The sequence below is a fragment of the Nerophis lumbriciformis genome, linkage group LG16 (genome assembly GCF_033978685.3).
Source record: "Nerophis lumbriciformis linkage group LG16, RoL_Nlum_v2.1, whole genome shotgun sequence".
Classification (NCBI taxonomy): domain Eukaryota; kingdom Metazoa; phylum Chordata; class Actinopteri; order Syngnathiformes; family Syngnathidae; genus Nerophis; species Nerophis lumbriciformis.
In genome coordinates this window covers 5,931,263-5,953,598 of record NC_084563.2, presented here as the reverse complement: position 1 = coordinate 5,953,598, position 22,336 = coordinate 5,931,263, and the positions used below count along the sequence as shown (strand labels likewise).

The following is a 22,336-nucleotide window of genomic DNA, read 5'->3' as shown; positions in this document are numbered from 1 at the left end:
TCTAGAACTTCATCATGTCTATGGTGCTGCAATACTCAGGATTGTTATTCTAGTACTTCATTGTGTAGATATCATGTCTATGGTGCTGCAATACTCATGATTGTTATTCTGGAACTTCATTGTGTGGATATCATGTCTATGGTGCTGCGATACTCATGATTGTTATTCTGGAACTTCATTGTGTGGATATCATGTCTATGGTGCTGCGATACTCATGATTGTTATTCTAGAACTTGATTGTGTGGATATCATGTCTATGGTGTTGCGATACTCATGATTGTTATTCTAGAACTTCATCATGTCTATGGTGCTGCGATACTCATGATTGTTATTCTAGAACTTGATTGTGTGGATATCATGTCTATGGTGCTGCGATACTCATGATTGTTATTCTAGAACTTGATTGTGTGGATATCATGTCTATGGTGCTGCGATACTCATGATTGTTATTCTAGTACTTGATTGTGTGGATATCATGTCTATGGTGCTGCGATACTCATGATTGGTATTCTACAACTTCATTGTGTGGATATCATGTCTATGGTGCTGCGATACTCATGATTGTTATTCTAGAACTTGATTGTGTGGATATCATGTCTATGGTGCTGGGATACTCATGATTGTTATTCTAGAACTTCATCATGTCTATGGTGCTGCGATACTCATGATTGTTATTCTAGAACTTGATTGTGTGGATATCATGTCTATGGTGCTGCGATACTCATGATTGTTATTCTAGAACTTCATCATGTCTATGGTGCTGCGATACTCATGATTGTTATTCTAGAACTTGATTGTGTGGATATCATGTCTATGGTGCTGCGATACTCATGATTGTTATTCTAGAACTTCATCATGTCTATGGTGCTGCAATACTCATGATTGTTATTCTAGTACTTCATTGTGTGGATATCATGTCTATGGTGCTGCAATACTCATGATTGTTATTCTGGAACTTCATTGTGTGGATATCATGTCTATGGTGCTGCGATACTCATGATTGTTATTCTAGAACTTGATTGTGTGGATATCATGTCTATGGTGCTGCGATACTCATGATTGTTATTCTAGAACTTGATTGTGTGGATATCATGTCTATGGTGCTGCGATACTCATGATTGTTATTCTAGAACTTGATTGTGTGGATATCATGTCTATGGTGCTGCGATACTCATGATTGTTATTCTAGAACTTGATTGTGTGGATATCATGTCTATGGTGCTGCGATACTCATGATTGTTATTCTAGAACTTGATTGTGTGGATATCATGTCTATGGTGCTGGGATACTCATGATTGTTATTCTAGAACTTGACTGTGTGGATATCATGTCTATGGTGCTGCGATACTCATGATTGTTATTCTAGAACTTGATTGTGTGGATATCATGTCTATGGTGCTGCGATACTCATGATTGTTATTCTAGAACTTCATCATGTCTATGGTGCTGCAATACTCATGATTGTTATTCTAGTACTTCATTGTGTGGATATCATGTCTATGGTGCTGCGATACTCATGATTGTTATTCTAGAACTTCATTGTGTGGATATCATGTCTATGGTGCTGCGATACTCATAATTGTTATTCTAGAACTTGATTGTGTGGATATCATGTCTATGGTGCTGCGATACTCATGATTGTTATTCTAGAACTTAATTTTGTGGATATCATGTCTATGGTGCTGCGATACTCATGATTGTTATTCTAGAACTTCATTTTGTGGATATCATGTCTATGGTGCTGCGATACTCATGATTGTTATTCTAGAACTTCATTGTGTGGATATCATGTCTATGGTGCTGCGATACTCATGATTGTTATTCTGGAACTTCATTGTGTGGATATCATGTCTATGGTGCTGCGATACTCATGATTGTTATTCTACAACTTCATTGTGTGGATATCATGTCTATGGTGCTTCAATACTCATGATTGTAATTCTAAAACTTCATTGTGTGGATATCATGTCTATGGTGCTGCGATACTCATGATTGTAATTCTAAAACTTCATTGTGTGGATATCATGTCTATGGTGCTGCGATACTCATGATTGTTATTCTAGAACTTCATTGTGTGGATATCATGTCTATGGTGCTGCGATACTCATGATTGTTATTCTGGAACTTCATTGTGTGGATATCATGTCTATGGTGCTGCGATACTCATGATTGTTATTCTACAACTTCATTGTGTGGATATCATGTCTATGGTGCTTCAATACTCATGATTGTAATTCTAAAACTTCATTGTGTGGATATCATGTCTATGGTGCTGCGATACTCATGATTGTAATTCTAAAACTTCATTGTGTGGATATCATGTCTATGCTGCTGCGATACTCATGATTGTTATTCTACAACTTCATTGTGTGGATATCATGTCAATGGTGCTGCGATACTCATGATTGTTATTCTAGAACTTCATTTTGTGGATATCATGTCTATGGTGCTGCGATACTCATGATTGTTATTCTAGAACTTCATTGTGTGGATATCATGTCTATGGTGCTGCGATACTCATGATTGTTATTCTAGAACTTGATTGTGTGGATATCATGTCTATGGTGCTGCGATACTCATGATTGTTATTCTAGAACTTCATTTTGTGGATATCATGTCAATGGTGCTGCGATACTCATGAATGTTATTCTAGAACTTCATTGTGTGGATATCATGTCTATGGTGCTGCGATACTCATGATTGTTATTCTAGAACTTGATTGTGTGGATATCATGTCTATGGTGCTGCGATACTCATGATTGGTATTCTACAACTTCATTGTGTGGATATCATGTCTATGGTGCTGCGATACTCATGATTGTTATTCTAGAACTTGATTGTGTGGATATCATGTCTATGGTGCTGGGATACTCATGATTGTTATTCTAGAACTTCATCATGTCTATGGTGCTGCGATACTCATGATTGTTATTCTAGAACTTGATTGTGTGGATATCATGTCTATGGTGCTGCGATACTCATGATTGTTATTCTAGAACTTCATCATGTCTATGGTGCTGCGATACTCATGATTGTTATTCTAGAACTTGATTGTGTGGATATCATGTCTATGGTGCTGCGATACTCATGATTGTTATTCTAGAACTTCATCATGCCTATGGTGCTGCAATACTCATGATTGTTATTCTGGAACTTCATTGTGTGGATATCATGTCCATGGTGCTGCGATACTCATGATTGTTATTCTAGAACTTGATTGTGTGGATATCATGTCTATGGTGCTGCGATACTCATGATTGTTATTCTAGAACTTCATCATGTCTATGGTGCTGCGATACTCATGATTGTTATTCTAGAACTTGATTGTGTGGATATCATGTCTATGGTGCTGCGATACTCATGATTGTTATTCTAGAACTTCATCATGTCTATGGTGCTGCAATACTCAGGATTGTTATTCTAGTACTTCATTGTGTAGATATCATGTCTATGGTGCTGCAATACTCATGATTGTTATTCTGGAACTTCATTGTGTGGATATCATGTCTATGGTGCTGCGATACTCATGATTGTTATTCTGGAACTTCATTGTGTGGATATCATGTCTATGGTGCTGCGATACTCATGATTGTTATTCTAGAACTTGATTGTGTGGATATCATGTCTATGGTGTTGCGATACTCATGATTGTTATTCTAGAACTTCATCATGTCTATGGTGCTGCGATACTCATGATTGTTATTCTAGAACTTGATTGTGTGGATATCATGTCTATGGTGCTGCGATACTCATGATTGTTATTCTAGAACTTGATTGTGTGGATATCATGTCTATGGTGCTGCGATACTCATGATTGTTATTCTAGTACTTGATTGTGTGGATATCATGTCTATGGTGCTGCGATACTCATGATTGGTATTCTACAACTTCATTGTGTGGATATCATGTCTATGGTGCTGCGATACTCATGATTGTTATTCTAGAACTTGATTGTGTGGATATCATGTCTATGGTGCTGGGATACTCATGATTGTTATTCTAGAACTTCATCATGTCTATGGTGCTGCGATACTCATGATTGTTATTCTATAACTTGATTGTGTGGATATCATGTCTATGGTGCTGCGATACTCATGATTGTTATTCTAGAACTTCATCATGTCTATGGTGCTGCGATACTCATGATTGTTATTCTAGAACTTGATTGTGTGGATATCATGTCTATGGTGCTGCGATACTCATGATTGTTATTCTAGAACTTCATCATGTCTATGGTGCTGCAATACTCATGATTGTTATTCTAGTACTTCATTGTGTGGATATCATGTCTATGGTGCTGCAATACTCATGATTGTTATTCTGGAACTTCATTGTGTGGATATCATGTCTATGGTGCTGCGATACTCATGATTGTTATTCTAGAACTTGATTGTGTGGATATCATGTCTATGGTGCTGCGATACTCATGATTGTTATTCTAGAACTTGATTGTGTGGATATCATGTCTATGGTGCTGCGATACTCATGATTGTTATTCTAGAACTTGATTGTGTGGATATCATGTCTATGGTGCTGCGATACTCATGATTGTTATTCTAGAACTTGATTGTGTGGATATCATGTCTATGGTGCTGCGATACTCATGATTGTTATTCTAGAACTTGATTGTGTGGATATCATGTCTATGGTGCTGGGATACTCATGATTGTTATTCTAGAACTTGACTGTGTGGATATCATGTCTATGGTGCTGCGATACTCATGATTGTTATTCTAGAACTTGATTGTGTGGATATCATGTCTATGGTGCTGCGATACTCATGATTGTTATTCTAGAACTTCATCATGTCTATGGTGCTGCAATACTCATGATTGTTATTCTAGTACTTCATTGTGTGGATATCATGTCTATGGTGCTGCAATACTCATGATTGTTATTCTGGAACTTCATTGTGTGGATATCATGTCTATGGTGCTGCGATACTCATGATTGTTATTCTAGAACTTGATTGTGTGGATATCATGTCTATGGTGCTGCGATACTCATGATTGTTATTCTAGAACTTGATTGTGTGGATATCATGTCTATGGTGCTGCGATACTCATGATTGTTATTCTAGAACTTGATTGTGTGGATATCATGTCTATGGTGCTGCGATACTCATGATTGTTATTCTAGAACTTGATTGTGTGGATATCATGTCTATGGTGCTGCGATACTCATGATTGTTATTCTAGAACTTGATTGTGTGGATATCATGTCTATGGTGCTGGGATACTCATGATTGTTATTCTAGAACTTGACTGTGTGGATATCATGTCTATGGTGCTGCGATACTCATGATTTCAGCCTTTTCTAAGTTCCTCTTTTGACCCGGGTGTTTGTCAAATCCAAGTGACGGCCCTGGTGCTACCTGAGTCCGGGATGAGCAGTTGGTTGATGTAATGGATGACCCCGTTGGTTCCGAGCTGGTCCTTCTTGGTGATGATGGCCTTCCCGTTCAGAGTTATCTCCTTTCCGTCACATCCCACTTCCAGAACCGTGCCCTGCAGCGTCTCCATGGGCGTCCCCGACACGATGGACTCCGCACAGCGCATGTTCTTCAGGATGTGGTAGTTGAGCAGGTCTAAAGGGTTGGAACCAGGACCACAACCATGAGAGAACCGTTCCAACGAGGCAAATGTTTCCTGCTGGTTACCTCGAAGAGACACGGGGTCCCCCAAGATCCTGTTTAAGGTTTCTGGAGGAATCTTCTCGAAGGCCTCGTTGGTAGGAGCAAAGATGGTGTACTGACCCTCGCTCTCCAAAATACTGGTGAGACCGGCGGCCGCAATGGCCGTCTTGAAGCCGCACAGGAAGTCAGCAAAGAGCAGTTTCTTCCACTGAAACCTTTGAGTGGTGGACTTACACGCAGGGTCTCCAGGTCGTCGTCCACGTCGATGAGAACGTGCACGTTGTTGGAAATGGCTGTGATCACGCGGTCCACCACGTGCACGATCCCGTTGGTGGCGTGCTGGTCGGCTTTGATCAGCCGGGCGCAGTTCACCGTCACGATCTGAACATGAACAGTTCTTTGCTTGTCAACAATGTTCAACGTGCACATCCAGTGACACTAACTAGGGAGAGTGACCTACGCACACCACACAACGCATGTGTGTGTGTGTGTGTGTGTGTGTGTGTGTGTGTGTGAGTGTGTGTTACCCCGTTGGAGTAGTGTTGCAGGTGCACGTGGAAGTCTTGGTACATGGAGGGGAAGGAGGAGCCATGTTTGAGCTCCTCAGAGGTCAGTCTGCGGTTGACCATGTGATAGTGGAGAGCGTTGAGGAGCTCGATGTTGACGTTGCTCACCAGCGCATCCAGGATCTCCTGGCAAGGACCACACACACTTCATGAGGTCAGTCTGTTCACATCAGTCAATAAAACAATTGTACAGTGGAATCCCTTTCCATCAAGTCCTGGTCCACCATGGTTCTTCTCATCACTATTAAGTAGAGAACACAGTCGATCGCCAACTCCTGTCTAAAATCACAGTCGTCAATCTCACGAGTCGATTCGAATCGATTCTCGGAGTGATGATTCGATTCAAAATCAATTCTCGCAATAAACCCATCCATCCATCCATCTTCTTCCGCTTATCCGAGGTCGGGTCGCGGGGGCAGCAGCCTAAGCAGGGAAGCCCAGACTTCCCTCTCTCCAGCCACTTCGTCCAGCTCCTCCCGGGGGATCCCGATGCGTTCCCAGGCCAGCCGGGAGAGATAGTCTTCCCAGCGTGTCCTGGGTCTTTCCCGTGGCCTCCTACCGGTCGGACGTGCCCGAAACACCTTCCTAGGGAGGCGTTCGGGTGGCATCCTGACCAGATGCCCAAACCACCTCATCTGGCTCCTCTCGATGTGGAGGAGCAGCGGCTTTACTTTGAGCTCCCTCCGAATGACAGAGCTTCTCACCCTATCTCTAAGGGAGAGCCCCGCCACTCGGCGGAGGAAACTCATTTCGGCCGCTTGTACCCGTGATCTTGTCCTTTCGGTCATGACCCAAAGCTCATGACCATAGGTGAGGATGGGAACGTAGATCGACCGGTAAATCGAGAGCTTTGCCTTCCGGCTCAGCTCCTTCTTCACCACAACCGATCGATACAGCGTCCGCATTACTGAAGACGCCGCACCGATCCGCCTGTCGATCTCACGATCCACTCTTCCCCCACTCGTGAACAAGACTCCGAGGTACTTGAACTCCTCCACTTGGGGCAAGATCTCCTCCCCAACCCGGAGATGGCACTCCACCCTTTTCCGGGAGAGAACCATGGACTCGGACTTGGAGGTGCTGATTCCCATCCCAGTCGCTTCACACTCGGCTGCGAACCGATCCAGTGAGAGCTGAAGATCTTGGCCGGAGGAAGCCATCAGGACCACATCATCTGCAAATAGCAGAGACCTAATCCTGCAGCCACCAAACCAGATCCCCTCAACGCCTTGACTGCGCCTAGAAATTCTGTCCATAAAGGTTATGAACAGAATCGGTGACAAAGGGCAGCCTTGGCAGAGTCCAACCCTCACTGGAAACGTGTCCGACTTACTGCCGGCAATGCGGACCAAGCTCTGACACTGATCATACAGGGAGCGAACTGCCACAATAAGACAGTCCGTTATCCCATACTCTCTGAGCACTCCCCACAGGACTTCCCGGGGTACACGATCGAATGCCTTCTCCAAGTCCACAAAACACATGTAGACTGGTTGGGCAAACTCCCATGCACCCTCAAGGACCCTGCCGAGAGTATAGAGCTGGTCCACAGTTCCACGACCAGGACGAAAACCACACTGTTCCTCCTGAATCCGAGGTTCGACTATCCGGCGTAGCCTCCTCTCCAGTACACCTGAATAGACCTTACCGGGAAGGCTGAGGAGTGTGATTCCACGATAGTTGGAACACACCCTCCGGTTCCCCTTCTTAAAGAGAGGAACCACCACCCCGGTCTGCCAGTCCAGAGGCACCGCCCCCGATGACCACGCGATGTTGCAGAGTCTTGTCAACCAATATATTCTCTGCTATATAAATGATAATAAAACCTGAGGCCGAAGAATGGTCTTTTTAAAAGACCATTCTTCAATATTTTGAATGGATATTTTGAATTCTGACAAATCCGATCAGCGATTCGGCCGCGAATGGATTGTGTCACGGCACGACATACTTGCCAACCCTCCCGAAATTTCCGGGAGACTCCCGAAATTCAGCGCCTCTCCCGAAAACCTCCCGGGACAAATATTCTCCCGAAAATCTCCCGATTTTCAGCCGGAGCTGGAAGCCACGCCCCCTCCAGCTCCATGCGGACCTGAGTGAGGACAGCCTTTTTTCATGACGGGACAAGAACTAAATCATCCAGACTAGAGATAAATTGTATTATTATGTTTATCTTACCTAAAAATAAATATATTTATTAATTTAAAAAAAACAAAAAAACTACCGTATATTACCAAATAGTAGCCCGGGCGTTTATTTCACAAAATCGATTTTGGAGACAGGCGTTTAAAAGAAGCAGGCGGTTATTTGCACAAGGCTTTTAATTAATTTTTGCACCAGCCTGCACCAGGCCATTATTTGGTTACAATGGTTACTGTCCAGTATTTTTTTTTTCGTACAAAAAACTTTAAATGTAAAAGCTATAGTAAACATACAAACAAAAAAACAAGAGATCAACATGAGCTAGGCTATCAAAAGACAAGAGATCAACAAGGCCTCAACATGGCAGTAGTGCAACAATTGTCAAATAGAATACCAATACTAAAAATAAATAAACTTTTTAAATAAAGCAGCCTACCGGAAAAAATAAAATGATGGTACCAAGTACCCAAGTATAAAACCCACCATCAAAACAGAACAATAATACTGTCACTTAAATAAAATAAAGGCTACAGTACTCCAAGTTTTAAGTAAAGCAGCATACAGGAAAAATAAAATGATGGTACAAAGTACTCTATAAAACCATCAAAACAATAATACTGGAGCAAACGCAACCCCAGTAGCATTTTAATCTAAATTATGCAAATAACTGCCCATGGGCGGCTATTTGGACATAGGCGCTTATTAGGAAGAGGCGGTTAATTGACAAAATGGGGTGGTAGAGATGCGCGGATAGGCAATTATTTCATCCGCAACCGCATCAGAAAGTCGTCAACCATCCGCCATCCACCCGACCTAACATTTGATCAGAACCGCACCCGCCCGTTGTTATATATCTAATATAGACGATGCAAGGCATTAGTGAGGTTATAAAGCTTTTGCCTGTTAAAGAAAGGAGACTGATCCAATGCAGCACAGACATTCGCGTGCCACGCTGTCACGACCCAGACGCACACCAGTGCGCAATCATATGGGAGCCGCGCTGAGCGCACCTCCAAGCGCGTCTCGCTGCCGGCGACGGCCGGGTATGGGCCCGACGCTCCAGCGCCATCCATTTTCAGGGCTAGTTGATTCGGCAGGTGGGTTGTTACACACTCCTTAGCGGGTTCCGACTTCCATGGCCACCGTCCTGCTGTCTATATCAACCAGGGTGAGCCCCACCCCTTTCGTGAGCGCACTGCGCGCGGAGTGACCCCTGTTACGCGCCCCCGGCAACAGGGGTGGCAGGCAGGTAAGCTGCGCGGGCGGAGTGCGCGGAGTGACCCCTGTTACGAGCCCCCGGCCACGGGGGTGGCGGGCAGGTAAGCTGCTTACCTGCTGCGCGTGACGCCGGCTGCGGCGAAGCGGACGAGGCGGGGTGTCGGTGCGGTGGGCGCGGTGGTGACCCTGGACGTGCGTCGGGCCCTTCTCGCGGATCGCCTCAGCTACGGCTCCCGGTGGGGCCCTCTCGGGGGAAGGGGCCTCGGTCCCGGACCCCGGCGAGGCGTCCCTTCTCCGCTCCGTAAAAGTGTCCATCTCTTTTTTTTTTTTTTCTTCTGTTGTGGCATATGCTGCAGGTGCCTGCTCGTTTTTCGTATGTGGGTAACAACATTTAACTATGTATATATATTTCCCAATTGGTTTAACTGCCACCCGCCTGAATCTATTCAAAATCTAATTTTTTTTTATTTCAACCGGCCGACCCGACCCGACCCACGGATAAAATCTAATTTTTTAAAATTTCATCCGCCCGATCCGCGGATAATCCGCGGACTCCGCGGTTGTGCCCGCAAACCGCGCATCTCTACCGGGCGGCTATTAGGACATGGGCGGTTATTTGGTAATATACGGTAAATACATTTTTACTATATTTTGCCAAAAACATCCAAAATTAATTGTATTTTTATTTGTATTTTTTCGTGACTCCTTATTACATCCAGCCATAGAATTATACATTAAAATAAACATATTTGAAATAATTGATTTTAAATGATCATAATAATTCATTTAAAATGACCATATTTAGTCATTAAAATAATTGCTTGTTTATCAACAACTTTAGCATTTTATTCATTACATTTTGAAACTTTCAGAAGCCAAGTTATGTTATATTCCTTAATATTTATTTATGCAAGTTTGAAGTATCAATTATCTAAACACATTTTGTTTGCATATTTTCAGGATATATATATATTTATATATATATATATATATATATATATATATATATATATATATATATATATATATATATATATATATATATATATGAATGAAATACTTGACTTGGTGAACTCTAGCTGTCAATATACTCCCCCCCACTCTTAACCACGCCCCCAACTACGCCCCGCCCCACCCCCACCCCCTGAAATCGGAGGTCTCAAGGTTGGCAAGTATGTTTTATGTGACCATACTTGTCTTTTCTCTAGTCTTTATTTCAACTACAATGTCATTTCAAATATTACCGTATTTTTCGGACTACAAGTCGCAGTTTTTTGGGGGGGTGCGACTTATACTCAGGAGCGACTTATGTGTGGAATTATTAACATCCATCCATCCATCTTCTTCCGCTTATCCGAGGTCGGGTCGCGGGGGCAGCAGCCTAAGCAGGGAAGCCCAGACTTCCCTCTCCCCAGCCACTTCTTCCAGCTCCTCCCGGGGGATCCCGAGGCGTTCCCAGGCCAGCCGGGAGACATAGTCTTCCCAACGTGTCCTGGGTCTTCTTCGTGGCCTCCTACCGGTCGGACGTACCCTAAACACTTCCCGAGGCAGGCGTTCGGGTGACATCCTGACCAAATGCCCGAACCACCTCATTATTATTACATTACCGTAAAATATCAAATAATATTATTTATCTCATTCACGTAAGAGACTAGACCAGGGGTCGGCAACCTTTACCAGTCAAAGAGCCATTTTGACCAGTTTCACAAATTATAGAAAACAATGGGAGCCGCAAATTTTTTTTGAAATTTTAAATGAAATAACACTGCATACGAAATTTTTTTTTTTGCTTTGTGCTATGTATAAACCAGGGGTCTCAGACAGGCTGCCCACACCTTTTTATGGAATTTGAAAGCTGGTGCGGCACGCGGGTTTTGATTGAATGGCGCTTGTCAGCGTCATGCGTGCCGTGATGGTACAGAATATACAGGTAAAAGCCAGTAAAATAGAATATTTTGAAAAACTTGATTTATTTCAGTAATTGCATTCAAAAGGTGTAACTTGTACATTATATTTATTCATTGCACACAGACTGATGCATTCAAATGTTTATTTCATTTAATTTTGATGATTTGAAGTGGCAACAAATGAAAATCCAAAATTCCGTGTGTCACAAAATTAGAATATTACTTAAGGCTAATACAAAAAAGGGATTTTTAGAAATGTTGGCCAACTGAAAAGTATGAAAATGAAAAATATGAGCATGTACAATACTCAATACTTGGTTGGAGCTCCTTTTGCCTCAATTACTGCGTTAATGCGGCGTGGCATGGAGTCGATGAGTTTCTGGCACTGCTCAGGTGTTATGAGAGCCCAGGTTGCTCTGATAGTGGCCTTCAACTCTTCTGCGTTTTTGGGTCTGGCATTCTGCATCTTCCTTTTCACAATACCCCACAGATTTTCTATGGGGCTAAGGTCAGGGGAGTTGGCGGGCCAATTTAGAACAGAAATACCATGGTCCGTAAACCAGGCACGGGTAGATTTTGCGCTGTGTGCAGGCGCCAAGTCCTGTTGGAACTTGAAATCTCCATCTCCATAGAGCAGGTCAGCAGCAGGAAGCATGAAGTGCTCTAAAACTTGCTGGTAGACGGCTGCGTTGACCCTGGATCTCAGGAAACAGAGTGGACCGACACCAGCAGATGACATGGCACCCCAAACCATCACTGATGGTGGAAACTTTACACTAGACTTCAGGCAACATGGATCCTGTGCCTCTCCTGTCTTCCTCCAGACTCTGGGACCTCGATTTCCAAAGGAAATGCAAAATTTGCATGGTTGGGTGATGGTTTGGGGTGCCATGTCATCTGCTGGTGTCGGTCCACTCTGTTTCCTGAGATCCAGGGTCAACGCAGCCGTCTACCAGCAAGTTTTAGAGCACTTCATGCTTCCTGCTGCTGACCTGCTCTATGGAGATGGAGATTTCAAGTTCCAACAGGACTTGGCGCCTGCACACAGCGCAAAATCTACCCGTGCCTGGTTTACGGACCATGGTATTTCTGTTCTAAATTGGCCCGCCAACTCCCCTGACCTTAGCCCCATAGAAAATCTGTGGGGTATTGTGAAAAGGAAGATGCAGAATGCCAGACCCAAAAACGCAGAAGAGTTGAAGGCCACTATCAGAGCAACCTGGGCTCTCATAACACCTGAGCAGTGCCAGAAACTCATCGACTCCATGCCACGCCGCATTAACGCAGTAATTGAGGCAAAAGGAGCTCCAACCAAGTATTGAGTATTGTACATGCTCATATTTTTCATTTTCATACTTTTCAGTTGGCCAACATTTCTAAAAATCCCTTTTTTGTATTAGCCTTAAGTAATATTCTAATTTTGTGACACACGGAATTTTGGATTTCATTTGTTGCCACTTCAAATTATCAAAATTAAATGAAATAAACATTTGAATGCATCAGTCTGTGTGCAATGAATAAATATAATGTACAAGTTACACCTTTTGAATGCAATTACTGAAATAAATCAAGTTTTTCAAAATATTCTAATTTACTGGCTTTTACCTGTAGCGCCCACTACAATCAGATTGCCTGATCAACCACATGTTGAATGGGGCTTCCGCTTACCTCACGTAGGTGACAGCAAGGCATACTTGGTCAACAACCACACAGCTCACACTGACGGTGGCGGTATAAAAAAAAACCTTTAACACTCTTACTAATAATGCGCCACACTGTGAACCCACACCAAACAAGAATGACAAACAAATTTCGGGAGAACATCTGCACCGTAACACAACATAAACACAACAGGACAAATACCCAGAATCCCATGCAGCCCTAACTCTTCCGGGATACATTATACACCCCCGCTACCATACCCCGCCCACCTCAACCGACGCACAGAGGGGGGGTTGATGTGTGAGGGAGCAGGGTTGGGGTGGGGGCGGGGTTTGGTGGTAGCAGGGGTGTATAATGTAGCCCGGAAGAGTCAGGGCTGCATGGGATTCTGGGTGTTTGTCCTGTTGTGTTTATGTTGTGTTAAGGTGCAGATGTTCTCCCGAAATGTGTTTGTCATTCTTGTTTGGTTTTGGTTCAAAGTGTGGCGCATTATTAGTAAGAGTGTTAAAGTTGTTTTATATGACCACCGTCAGTGTAACCTGTGTGGCTGTTGATCAAGTATGCCTTGCTGTCACGTACGTGTGCAAGCAGAAGATGTATATTGTATAACAAGTGTTGAGCTGGCACTCTCTTAATAAAAATTGTAGAGGGCGCCAAATGTTGTACCATCATGGCACGCCCTTATTATAGCCGTAAGGGTGAAAATCTGTGAATATTAATCCCGGGAATTTTCTGCGAGAGGCACTGGAATCCGGAAGTCTCACGGGAAAATTGGGGGGGGTTCAGCAAGTAAGCTGCTGAGCCGCATCAGAGTGATCAAAGAGCCCCATGCGGCTCCGGAGCCGCGGGTTGCCGACCCCTGGACTAGACGTATAAGATTTCAAGGGATTTAGCGATTAGGAGTGACGGATTGTTTGGTAAACGTATAGCATGTTCTATATGTTATAGTTATTTGAATGACTCTTACCATAATATGTTACGTTAACATACCAGTTGGTTATTTATGCCTCATATAACGTACACTTATTCAGCCTGTTGTTCACTATTCTTTATTTATTTTAAATTGCCTTTCAAATGTCTATTCTTGCTGTTGGCTTTTATCAAATACATTCCCCCCAAAAATGCGACTTATACTCCAGTGCGACTTACTGTATATATGTTTTTTCCCTTCTTTATTATGCGACTTATACTCCGAAAAATACGGTACATAGTTACAAAACAAAACAACCGTTGTTTAAGAATAGAGTCTTCATTTTCATATTGTACAGATTCTTGTTGTATTTTATACTGTTACTGGTGCCGCGCCCGGGAATCATTTTTGGTGATTTAACCCCCAATTAAGGCGTTATGAAATTTAATTCAATATTATTATTATTAAAAAAACCGAACGATGTGCTCAGCTTCCTTAAATGGCAAAAGAAATCCATCTTTTTTAGGACGTGTTTGACAACAACTTCCCAATACTGACAATTTAAAAGTCACATTTTTGTTGTTATGTGTGTTGTTTAAAAAATAAATGAGTGGATGGGAGTCAGCGTTCATTGCAATGACACAAAGTGCTTCAAAATAGTGGCGATAATGATTTATGCTGCCGATTCTGATCATCCATAAGTATGATCAACTGATACCGATCACAGAATGACCTAATCATGTCTACATGTATTTATGCTGTCGATTCTGATCATCCATAAGTATGATCAACTGATACCGATCACAGACTGACCTAATCATGTCTACATGTATTTATGCTGCCGATTCTGATCATCCATAAGTATGATCAACTGATACCGATCACAGAATGACCTAATCATGTCTACATGTATTTATGCTGCCGATTCTGACAAGTATGATCAACTGATACCGATCACAGAATGACCTAATCATGTCTACATGTATTTATGCTGCCGATTCTGATAAGTATGATCAACTGATACCGATCACAGAATGACCTAATCATGTCTACATGTATTTATGCTGCCGATTCTGACAAGTGTGATCAACTGATACCGATCACAGAATGACCTAATCATGTCTACATGTGTTTATTCTGCTGATTCTGATCATCCATAAATATGATCAACTGATACCGATCACAGACTGACCTAATCATGTCTACATGTATTTATGCTGACAATTCTGATCATCCATAAGTATGATCAACTGATACCGATCACAGACTGACATAATCATGTCTACATGTATTTATGCTGCCGATTCTGATCATCCATAAGTATGATCAACTGATACCGATCACAGAATGACCTAATTATGTCTACATGCATTTATGCTGACAATTCTGATCATCCATAAGTATGATCAACTGATACCGATCACAGACTGACCTAATCATGTCTACATGTATTTATGCTGCCGATTCTGATAATCCATAAGTATGATCAACTGATACCGATCACAGAATGACCTAATCATGTCTACATGTATTTATGCTGACATTGACACTATAACAATAATTAAATAGTTCCCTATTATTTTTATGGCATACAATTGTTTGAGCAAAACAAAGTCAATATTTCACAATAACTCAATAAAAGTGAAAAATACTTTCACTACTCCTTTAAAATCCTTTGCTTTTTGCCCTCAAAGTCTTCCTTTGTCCAGGAAATGATTCCCTGAGTTTGTAAACATCAAAAAACCCGACAACAAATGATTGAAATAAGAGATCTATCTAATCACTATAGTGTCGAACATATTGTTGATACTAGCTGTTATTGACACTTGGATCTGCCCTTTTCTTACATGTGGTGTACTGACTGTGACTACCAACACTTATTCACTTATTCATATTTTAATGCTAGACATAGGGAGACCCGAAAAAAATACGGCACACCGGCTGGTAGTTTACCATGAGGTCAGGATCGAGGTTAGGTCTTTTGAGCAGAGGATGAATAATCGCTTTTTGAACGCTAGGGGAACAGTGCCAGAGGAAAGTGATAAGTTTATTATATTTAGCACTGATGGACCTAATAATACAAAAAGCTCCTTGATAAGTTTCCAAGGAAGAGGGTCAAGTAAACATGTTGTTTGTTTTATCCCATTTACACACCGTAATAATTCCTCTAATGTTATTTCATCAAAAAGAGAGAGACTATTTTGTATTGCAGTATCCGTCGTATATATACATTCGTATCTGTGTTAATAGAACCCAGTTGTAGCTGGGATGCGTTGTCTTTAATCTCCTTTCTAATGAGTTCAATTTTGTTATTAAAGAAATTCATAAAGTCATCTGCCGAGTGGGTGGAGCTACTGGGAGGAGTCCCTTGTTGGGTTAGCGATGCTACTGTACTAAACAAATGTTTAGGATCGTTTTTGTTGGGCGGATGAGATTTGAGTAGTATTTAGCTTTAGCTAAGGTAAGCATGCGTTTATACGATATTAAACTATCACTCCATGCTTGATGGAAAACCTCAAGCTTGGTCGCGCGCCATTTGCGTTCCAACTTTCTACATGATAATTTATGAGCTCTGGTTTCTTCTGTAAACCATGGGGTGCGCCTTTTAGGGGCCCTTTTTTGTTTTAGCTGTGCTATACTATCAATGGTTTTGCGCAGGGCATTGTCAAAGTTGTTAGTTAGGTTATCAATAGAGCCGACATAATTTGGGAATGGTGCCATTACCGAAGGCAGTAGGTCAGCAAGAGTCATCGTTGTGGCAGCATTAATGTTGCGGCTGCTATAGCAGTTATTATTATTATTATTAGTTTTGTTGACAATGAGTCAGAACTTCGAATTTTATAAGGTAATGATCGGACATTACTTTAGTATACGGGAGTACCATAACTTTGGAGGTGGTGACACCCCTGACCAGCACTAGATCTATCGTATTACCGTTGCGATGCGTAGGTTCATTTATTATTTGTGTAAGACCACAGCTATCAATTATAGTTTGGAGCGCCACGCACTGAGGGTCCGATGGGGTATTCATATGGATATTAAAGTCCCCCATTATGATTATATTGTCTGCGTGCGTCACTAAATCAGCAACGAACTCTGAGAATTCATTGATAAAGTCCGAGTAGGGCCCTGGGGGGCGGTAGATAACAGCCATATCGAGAGGCAGCGGTGCGACAGACCTCATAGTAAGCACCTCAAACGATTTGTATTTATTATTTAGGTTAGGGGTAAGGTTAAAGTTTTCATTGTATATTAGTGCGACCCCCCCACCCCTTTTAAGGGGACGGGCAATATGCGCATTCGTATAGTTAGGAGGAGATGCCTCATTTAGCGCAAAAAAATCGTCTGGTTTGAGCCAGGTTTCGCGAAGACCAATGACGTTAAGATTGTTGTCTCTAATGACCTCATTAACTAATAACGTTTTGGGAGACAATGATCTTATGTTTAAAAAGCCCATATTATAAGTATTGGGCTGTTTTGACGAGTTTTTGTTTAAATTATCCGTAGTAGAAATATTAATAATGTTGCGTTTATTATACGTAGTGCACTTTAAATAGTTTCGACCATATCTAGGAATTGATACGACGGGAATTTTCAGATTGTTTGCTTGATGCTGCGATCGACTGAACGCATCATGATTTGCCACCTCAGTAGAATGCATATCTACCCCGGACACATTCACAACAGAAAACACATTATGTGAGTTGTGTGTTATTCTAAGAAAATTGCTATGCGTACAGGAATTATCCAGCCTGGTGCTGGCTGGTTCTAGCTTAACTGACTCCTCACCCGGACTAGCAGGCTCTGTAATTGCCTGTGACCGGGCTTGCTCTAGTGTAGTTAGTCAAATGTGACTTAAACAGTAGTCTATGTTCTTAGACATGGATGATGGCGCCTTCCTCATTTAGCGCAAAAAAATCGTCTGGTTTGAGTCAGGTTTCGCTAAGACCAATGACGTTAAGATTGTTGTCTCTAATGACCTCATTAACTAATAATGTTTTGGGAGACAATGATCTTATGTTTAAAATTTAGGATCGTTTTTGTTGAGGCGGATGAGATTTGAGTAGTATTTAGCTTCAGCTAAGGTAAGCATGCGTTTATAAATTATTAAACTATCACTCCATGCTTGATGGAAACCCTCAAATTTTCTGTCATGGAGGGGATTACTAAAAATCTGGTGGCGCGGCGCCACAGTGTGTATGGAGACACACATTTAGCTGCTATCTAAGTGTCAGACATAGGGGATCTGTGTTTGGGATCTGCATTAAAAGGCATAAAGTGGCACATACTTTTTCCTGAAACTCGACTGATATTGATCGGCGGTCCAATGATCAATATCAATTAAATATTTAGAAACACAAATGTGATTTCTGTTTCAATTCATGTACGTGAGTATGCAAGTCGGACATAAATGTCTTCAAATGTGCGAGGGTTGTCATACAGACCATGGGCAGCGCAGCCCAGGCCTCGTTGCTGGGAGCAAAGAAGGTGAAGCTCCCGGGACCTTGGATCTCCTCCCGCAGGTTGGCTCGCTCTGAGTACATCTGGGTGGTGGTGGCGCCCACCGCCCCCAACGTGTTGTAGATGTTCACCAGGGGCAGCGCTGCAAGACACACCCACTTTGTGAGACACGCCCACTTTGTGACACACCCACGTGAAGACGCTTGAGTCCAAAGCAACTTTTTGACCCGGTTAAAGGTCGCAGTTGTGTGAAGGACACGGGTCAAAGGTCATACTTGCAGGGCAGCCCCTCTCTCCAGGAATCTTCTCGTACCCCGGACAACATTCGTAGGTGATCACCCTGCAGGAGACAAGACCAGTACTTTTAACCCAAGCTTTTCTTTCGCACTCAATTTATGAACACAATTTTGTCAATTTTTGTACATCAAATTATTTTGTTGAATCAAAACTTGTGAGCACAATTTGTGTGTTAAAAATGCAATTTGTTCAAATGAGGACCCACCTCCTGTTGGTCCATTCCCTGTCTTGTGTGGGCTCTTTTTTTCGACATAAAATATCCTTTTTCACTAATTGATTTTTAGCAGACACATAAATTCCTGCGCGCTCGTAAACCTTGTTGTTGTTGTTGTTTCCGTGCTGCCTTCAAGCCGCCGACTTCAACGGCACTAAGCATATCCACCTGTATCAAAAAAAATCTGATCCAGCTGCAGGAGTCGCCTCTGAATCCGAGAGCTTCACAACCCACGACTTCCTGTTGAAAAAGTTCCTGATAAAGTACATTTCCTGCGAGAGTAGAAGTCTGCAGGCCACAAAAACACTTCCCATCTGCACACGGCCAGAAAGTGAACAGAACAAATAATCATCAGGACTTTTGAGGAGTTGGAGCAACACGGAAGACGGATAGAGCAGCTCTCATGGAATCCATCAAGGTTTTCATCAACGTTCCCTCTAAGGTGCCGAAATAAACACATTACAATTTATTCTGTGTGATTGTGCAATGCAACTCTATGAGTGACAGGTGACAACAAGAGTGGCCCCAATGAATAAAACAATCTTTGTCAACACCGTTCAATTATCGTCTGTCGAGACACTTTACGGACAGGAATTCCATCAATCACTTTATTGAGCAAAAACCACAAAAAAAACATTTATCTCGAAAAACTGGTCATTTTCTGCCATACAAACCAGGCTTAAACCAACGTTGTCATCCGCCGTATCAACAGAAGCCGCTCGCTCTGTCTCACTTGCACCGACACACGCACTCATGGCACTTAGCCAGTGCTGCGTTTATGGCCAAACAAAAAGTCGGACAACCCCCAACGTCACTCATTGTGTAAATGCCAACTGGTTAACTTCCTGTTGGCCTAGATAACATTCTGTTATACTGGTTAACTTCCAGTTAGCCTGGCCAACTTTCAGTTAAACTGGTTAGCTTCCTATTAGCATGGCTAACTTCCTGTTAAAGTGTCTAACTTTTGATTAGTTCTGTGAACTTGCAGCAGTTGTTGTTTTACCTTTTGTAGCATGATGTTTGTTTGTGTGTTGTTGTGTTTGCAGAGGAATAGACTTTGTAGCATGTTTGTTTGTGTGTTGTTGTGTTTGCAGAGGAATAGACTTTGTAGCATGATGTTTGTTTGTGTAGTTGTGTTTGCAGAGGACTTTGTAGCATGATGTTTGTGTGTTGTTGTGTTTACAGGGGAATATACTTTGTAGCATGATTTTTGTGTGTTGTTGTGTTTGCAGAGGAATAGACTTTGTAGCATGATGTTTGTGTGTTGTTGTGTTTGCAGAGAAATAGACTTTGTAGCATGATGTTTGTGTGTTGTTGTGTTTGCAGAGGAATAGACTTTGTAGCATGATGTTTGTGTGTTGTTGTGTTTGCAGAGGAATAGACTTTGTAGCATGATGTTTGTTTGTGTTGTTGTGTTTGCAGAGGACTTTGTAGCATGATGTTTGTGTGTTGTTGTGTTTACATGGGAATATACTTTGTAGCATGATTTTTGTGTGTTGTTGTGTTTGCAGAGGAATAGACTTTGTAGCATGATGTTTGTGTGTTGTTGTGTTTGCAGAGGACTTTGTAGCATGATGTCTGTGTGTTGTTGTGTTTGCAGAGGACTTTGTAGCATGATGTTTGTGTGTTGTTGTGTTTGCAGAGGAATAGACTTTGTAGCAAGATTTTTGTGTGTTGTTGTGTTTGCAGAGGACTTTGTAGCATGATGTTTGTGTGTTGTTGTGTTTGCAGAGGACTTTGTAGCATGATGTTTGTGTGTTGTTGTGTTTGCAGAGGAATAGACTTGATAGGAATAGTGCTGCTAGGATCCTGATGAAGGTGTGTAAATATGACCATATCACACCAATGTGAGACCGGGCTTTCTGCTCCGCCGCTCCCCAGTCTGTGGAACGCTCTCCCTGACCACCTGAGGGCACCACAGACTGTGGATGCTTTTTTTTTTTTTTTAGATATATGCATACTAGTTTTAGCTATTTTGCTGTTCTAGTTTTTATTTGTATTTATTTTTTTATATCTTTTTTTTTTTTTTAATACACTGTAGCACGTTGAGGTTGTTTACTCAATGTAAAGTGCTTTTTAAAATATTATTATTAATACTTTGCAGGCAGTCAGTCAGGCTGCTCGCAGTCCAACAGGAAGCAGCTCGAGCTCACCAAAACATTCAAAGAGTCACTTTTCCGAGCTGAGCGACCAGCAAAAAGAAAAAGAGGAGGGGGAAAAAAAATGAAAGGAGCTTTTCTGGCTGTCCTAAAAAGCTACTCTGAATACTACAGGAAGTAAGCAGCAAGGTTCCTTAGTAGAATGTGTCCACCAGGAGGTCAAGGGCCCTCTGGAGGTGAGCAGGAAGGTACTAGTTTACACAGGTGTCGGACTCACGTGGGTTTGTTACAGATCTTGCGATGGTACCACTGCTTGCAGTTGGTGAAGTACTTCTTGTCAGTGCCCTTGAGCTGCTGCATGGCACACACGTTGGGCCTGCAGGGGAGTGACACCAGTTTTAGTTCTCCGCACCTTCATCATTTGTAAATATGTACATCATCAGCCCCGCTCAGCGGCCTAGTGGTTAGGAGTGTCCGCCCTGACAGATGGGTAGGTTGCGAGTTCATACCAAAGACTGCATACATACATGCATAGTCTGTGGAACGCTCTCCCTGACCACCTGAGGGCACCACAGACTGTGAATGCTTTAAAAAAGGCTTAAAAACCCTTCTTTTTAAAAAAAGCCTTTTTTTTTTTTTTTTTAGATATATGCATACTAGTTTTAGCTATTTGACTGTTCTAATTTTTATTTTTTTTGTTATTATCTTTTTATTTTAATACACTGTAGCACTTTGAGGTTGTTTACTCAATGTAAAGTGCTTTTTACAAATGAAATCTATTATTATTAAAGACTATAAAAAATGGGAGCCATTACCTCCCTGTTTGGCACTCAGCATCAAGGCTTGGAATTGGGGGTTAAATCACCAAAAATGATTCCCGGGCCTGGCCACCGCTGCTGCTCACTGCTCCCCCTCACCTCCCACGGGGTGAACAAGGGGATGGGTCAAATGCAGAGGGCACATTTCACCACACCTAGTGTGTGTGTGTGTGACAATCATTGGTACTTTAACTTGAAAATATACATCATATATATACAAACCCCGTTTCCATACGAGTTGGGAAATTGTGTTAGATGTAAATATAAACGGAATACAATGATTAGCAAATCCTTTTCAACCCATATTCAGTTGAATATGCTACAAAGACAACATATTTCACTTTATTTTTTTTTTGCAAATAATAATAAACGTAGAATTTTATGGCCGCAACACGTGCCAAAGTAGTTGG

General features: G+C 42.1%; 1 protein-coding gene across 2 annotated transcripts in view; it reads right to left on the bottom strand.

Moving 5' to 3' along the window:
• Positions 1 to 22,336, bottom strand: part of tgfbi (transforming growth factor, beta-induced) — a 47,632-nt gene that overhangs the window by 19,976 nt on the left and 5,320 nt on the right. For both annotated transcript variants that reach the window (XM_061976540.1, XM_061976541.1), the window contains exons 2-8: positions 21,386 to 21,484; positions 18,774 to 18,838; positions 18,483 to 18,640; positions 6,163 to 6,327; positions 5,870 to 6,016; positions 5,660 to 5,801; positions 5,375 to 5,587 (exon numbers count right to left, since the gene is read on the bottom strand). In XM_061976540.1, coding sequence (XP_061832524.1) covers positions 5,375 to 5,587; positions 5,660 to 5,801; positions 5,870 to 6,016; positions 6,163 to 6,327; positions 18,483 to 18,640; positions 18,774 to 18,838; positions 21,386 to 21,484 — 989 coding nt within the window. The remainder of the gene's footprint in view (positions 1 to 5,374; positions 5,588 to 5,659; positions 5,802 to 5,869; positions 6,017 to 6,162; positions 6,328 to 18,482; positions 18,641 to 18,773; positions 18,839 to 21,385; positions 21,485 to 22,336) is intronic.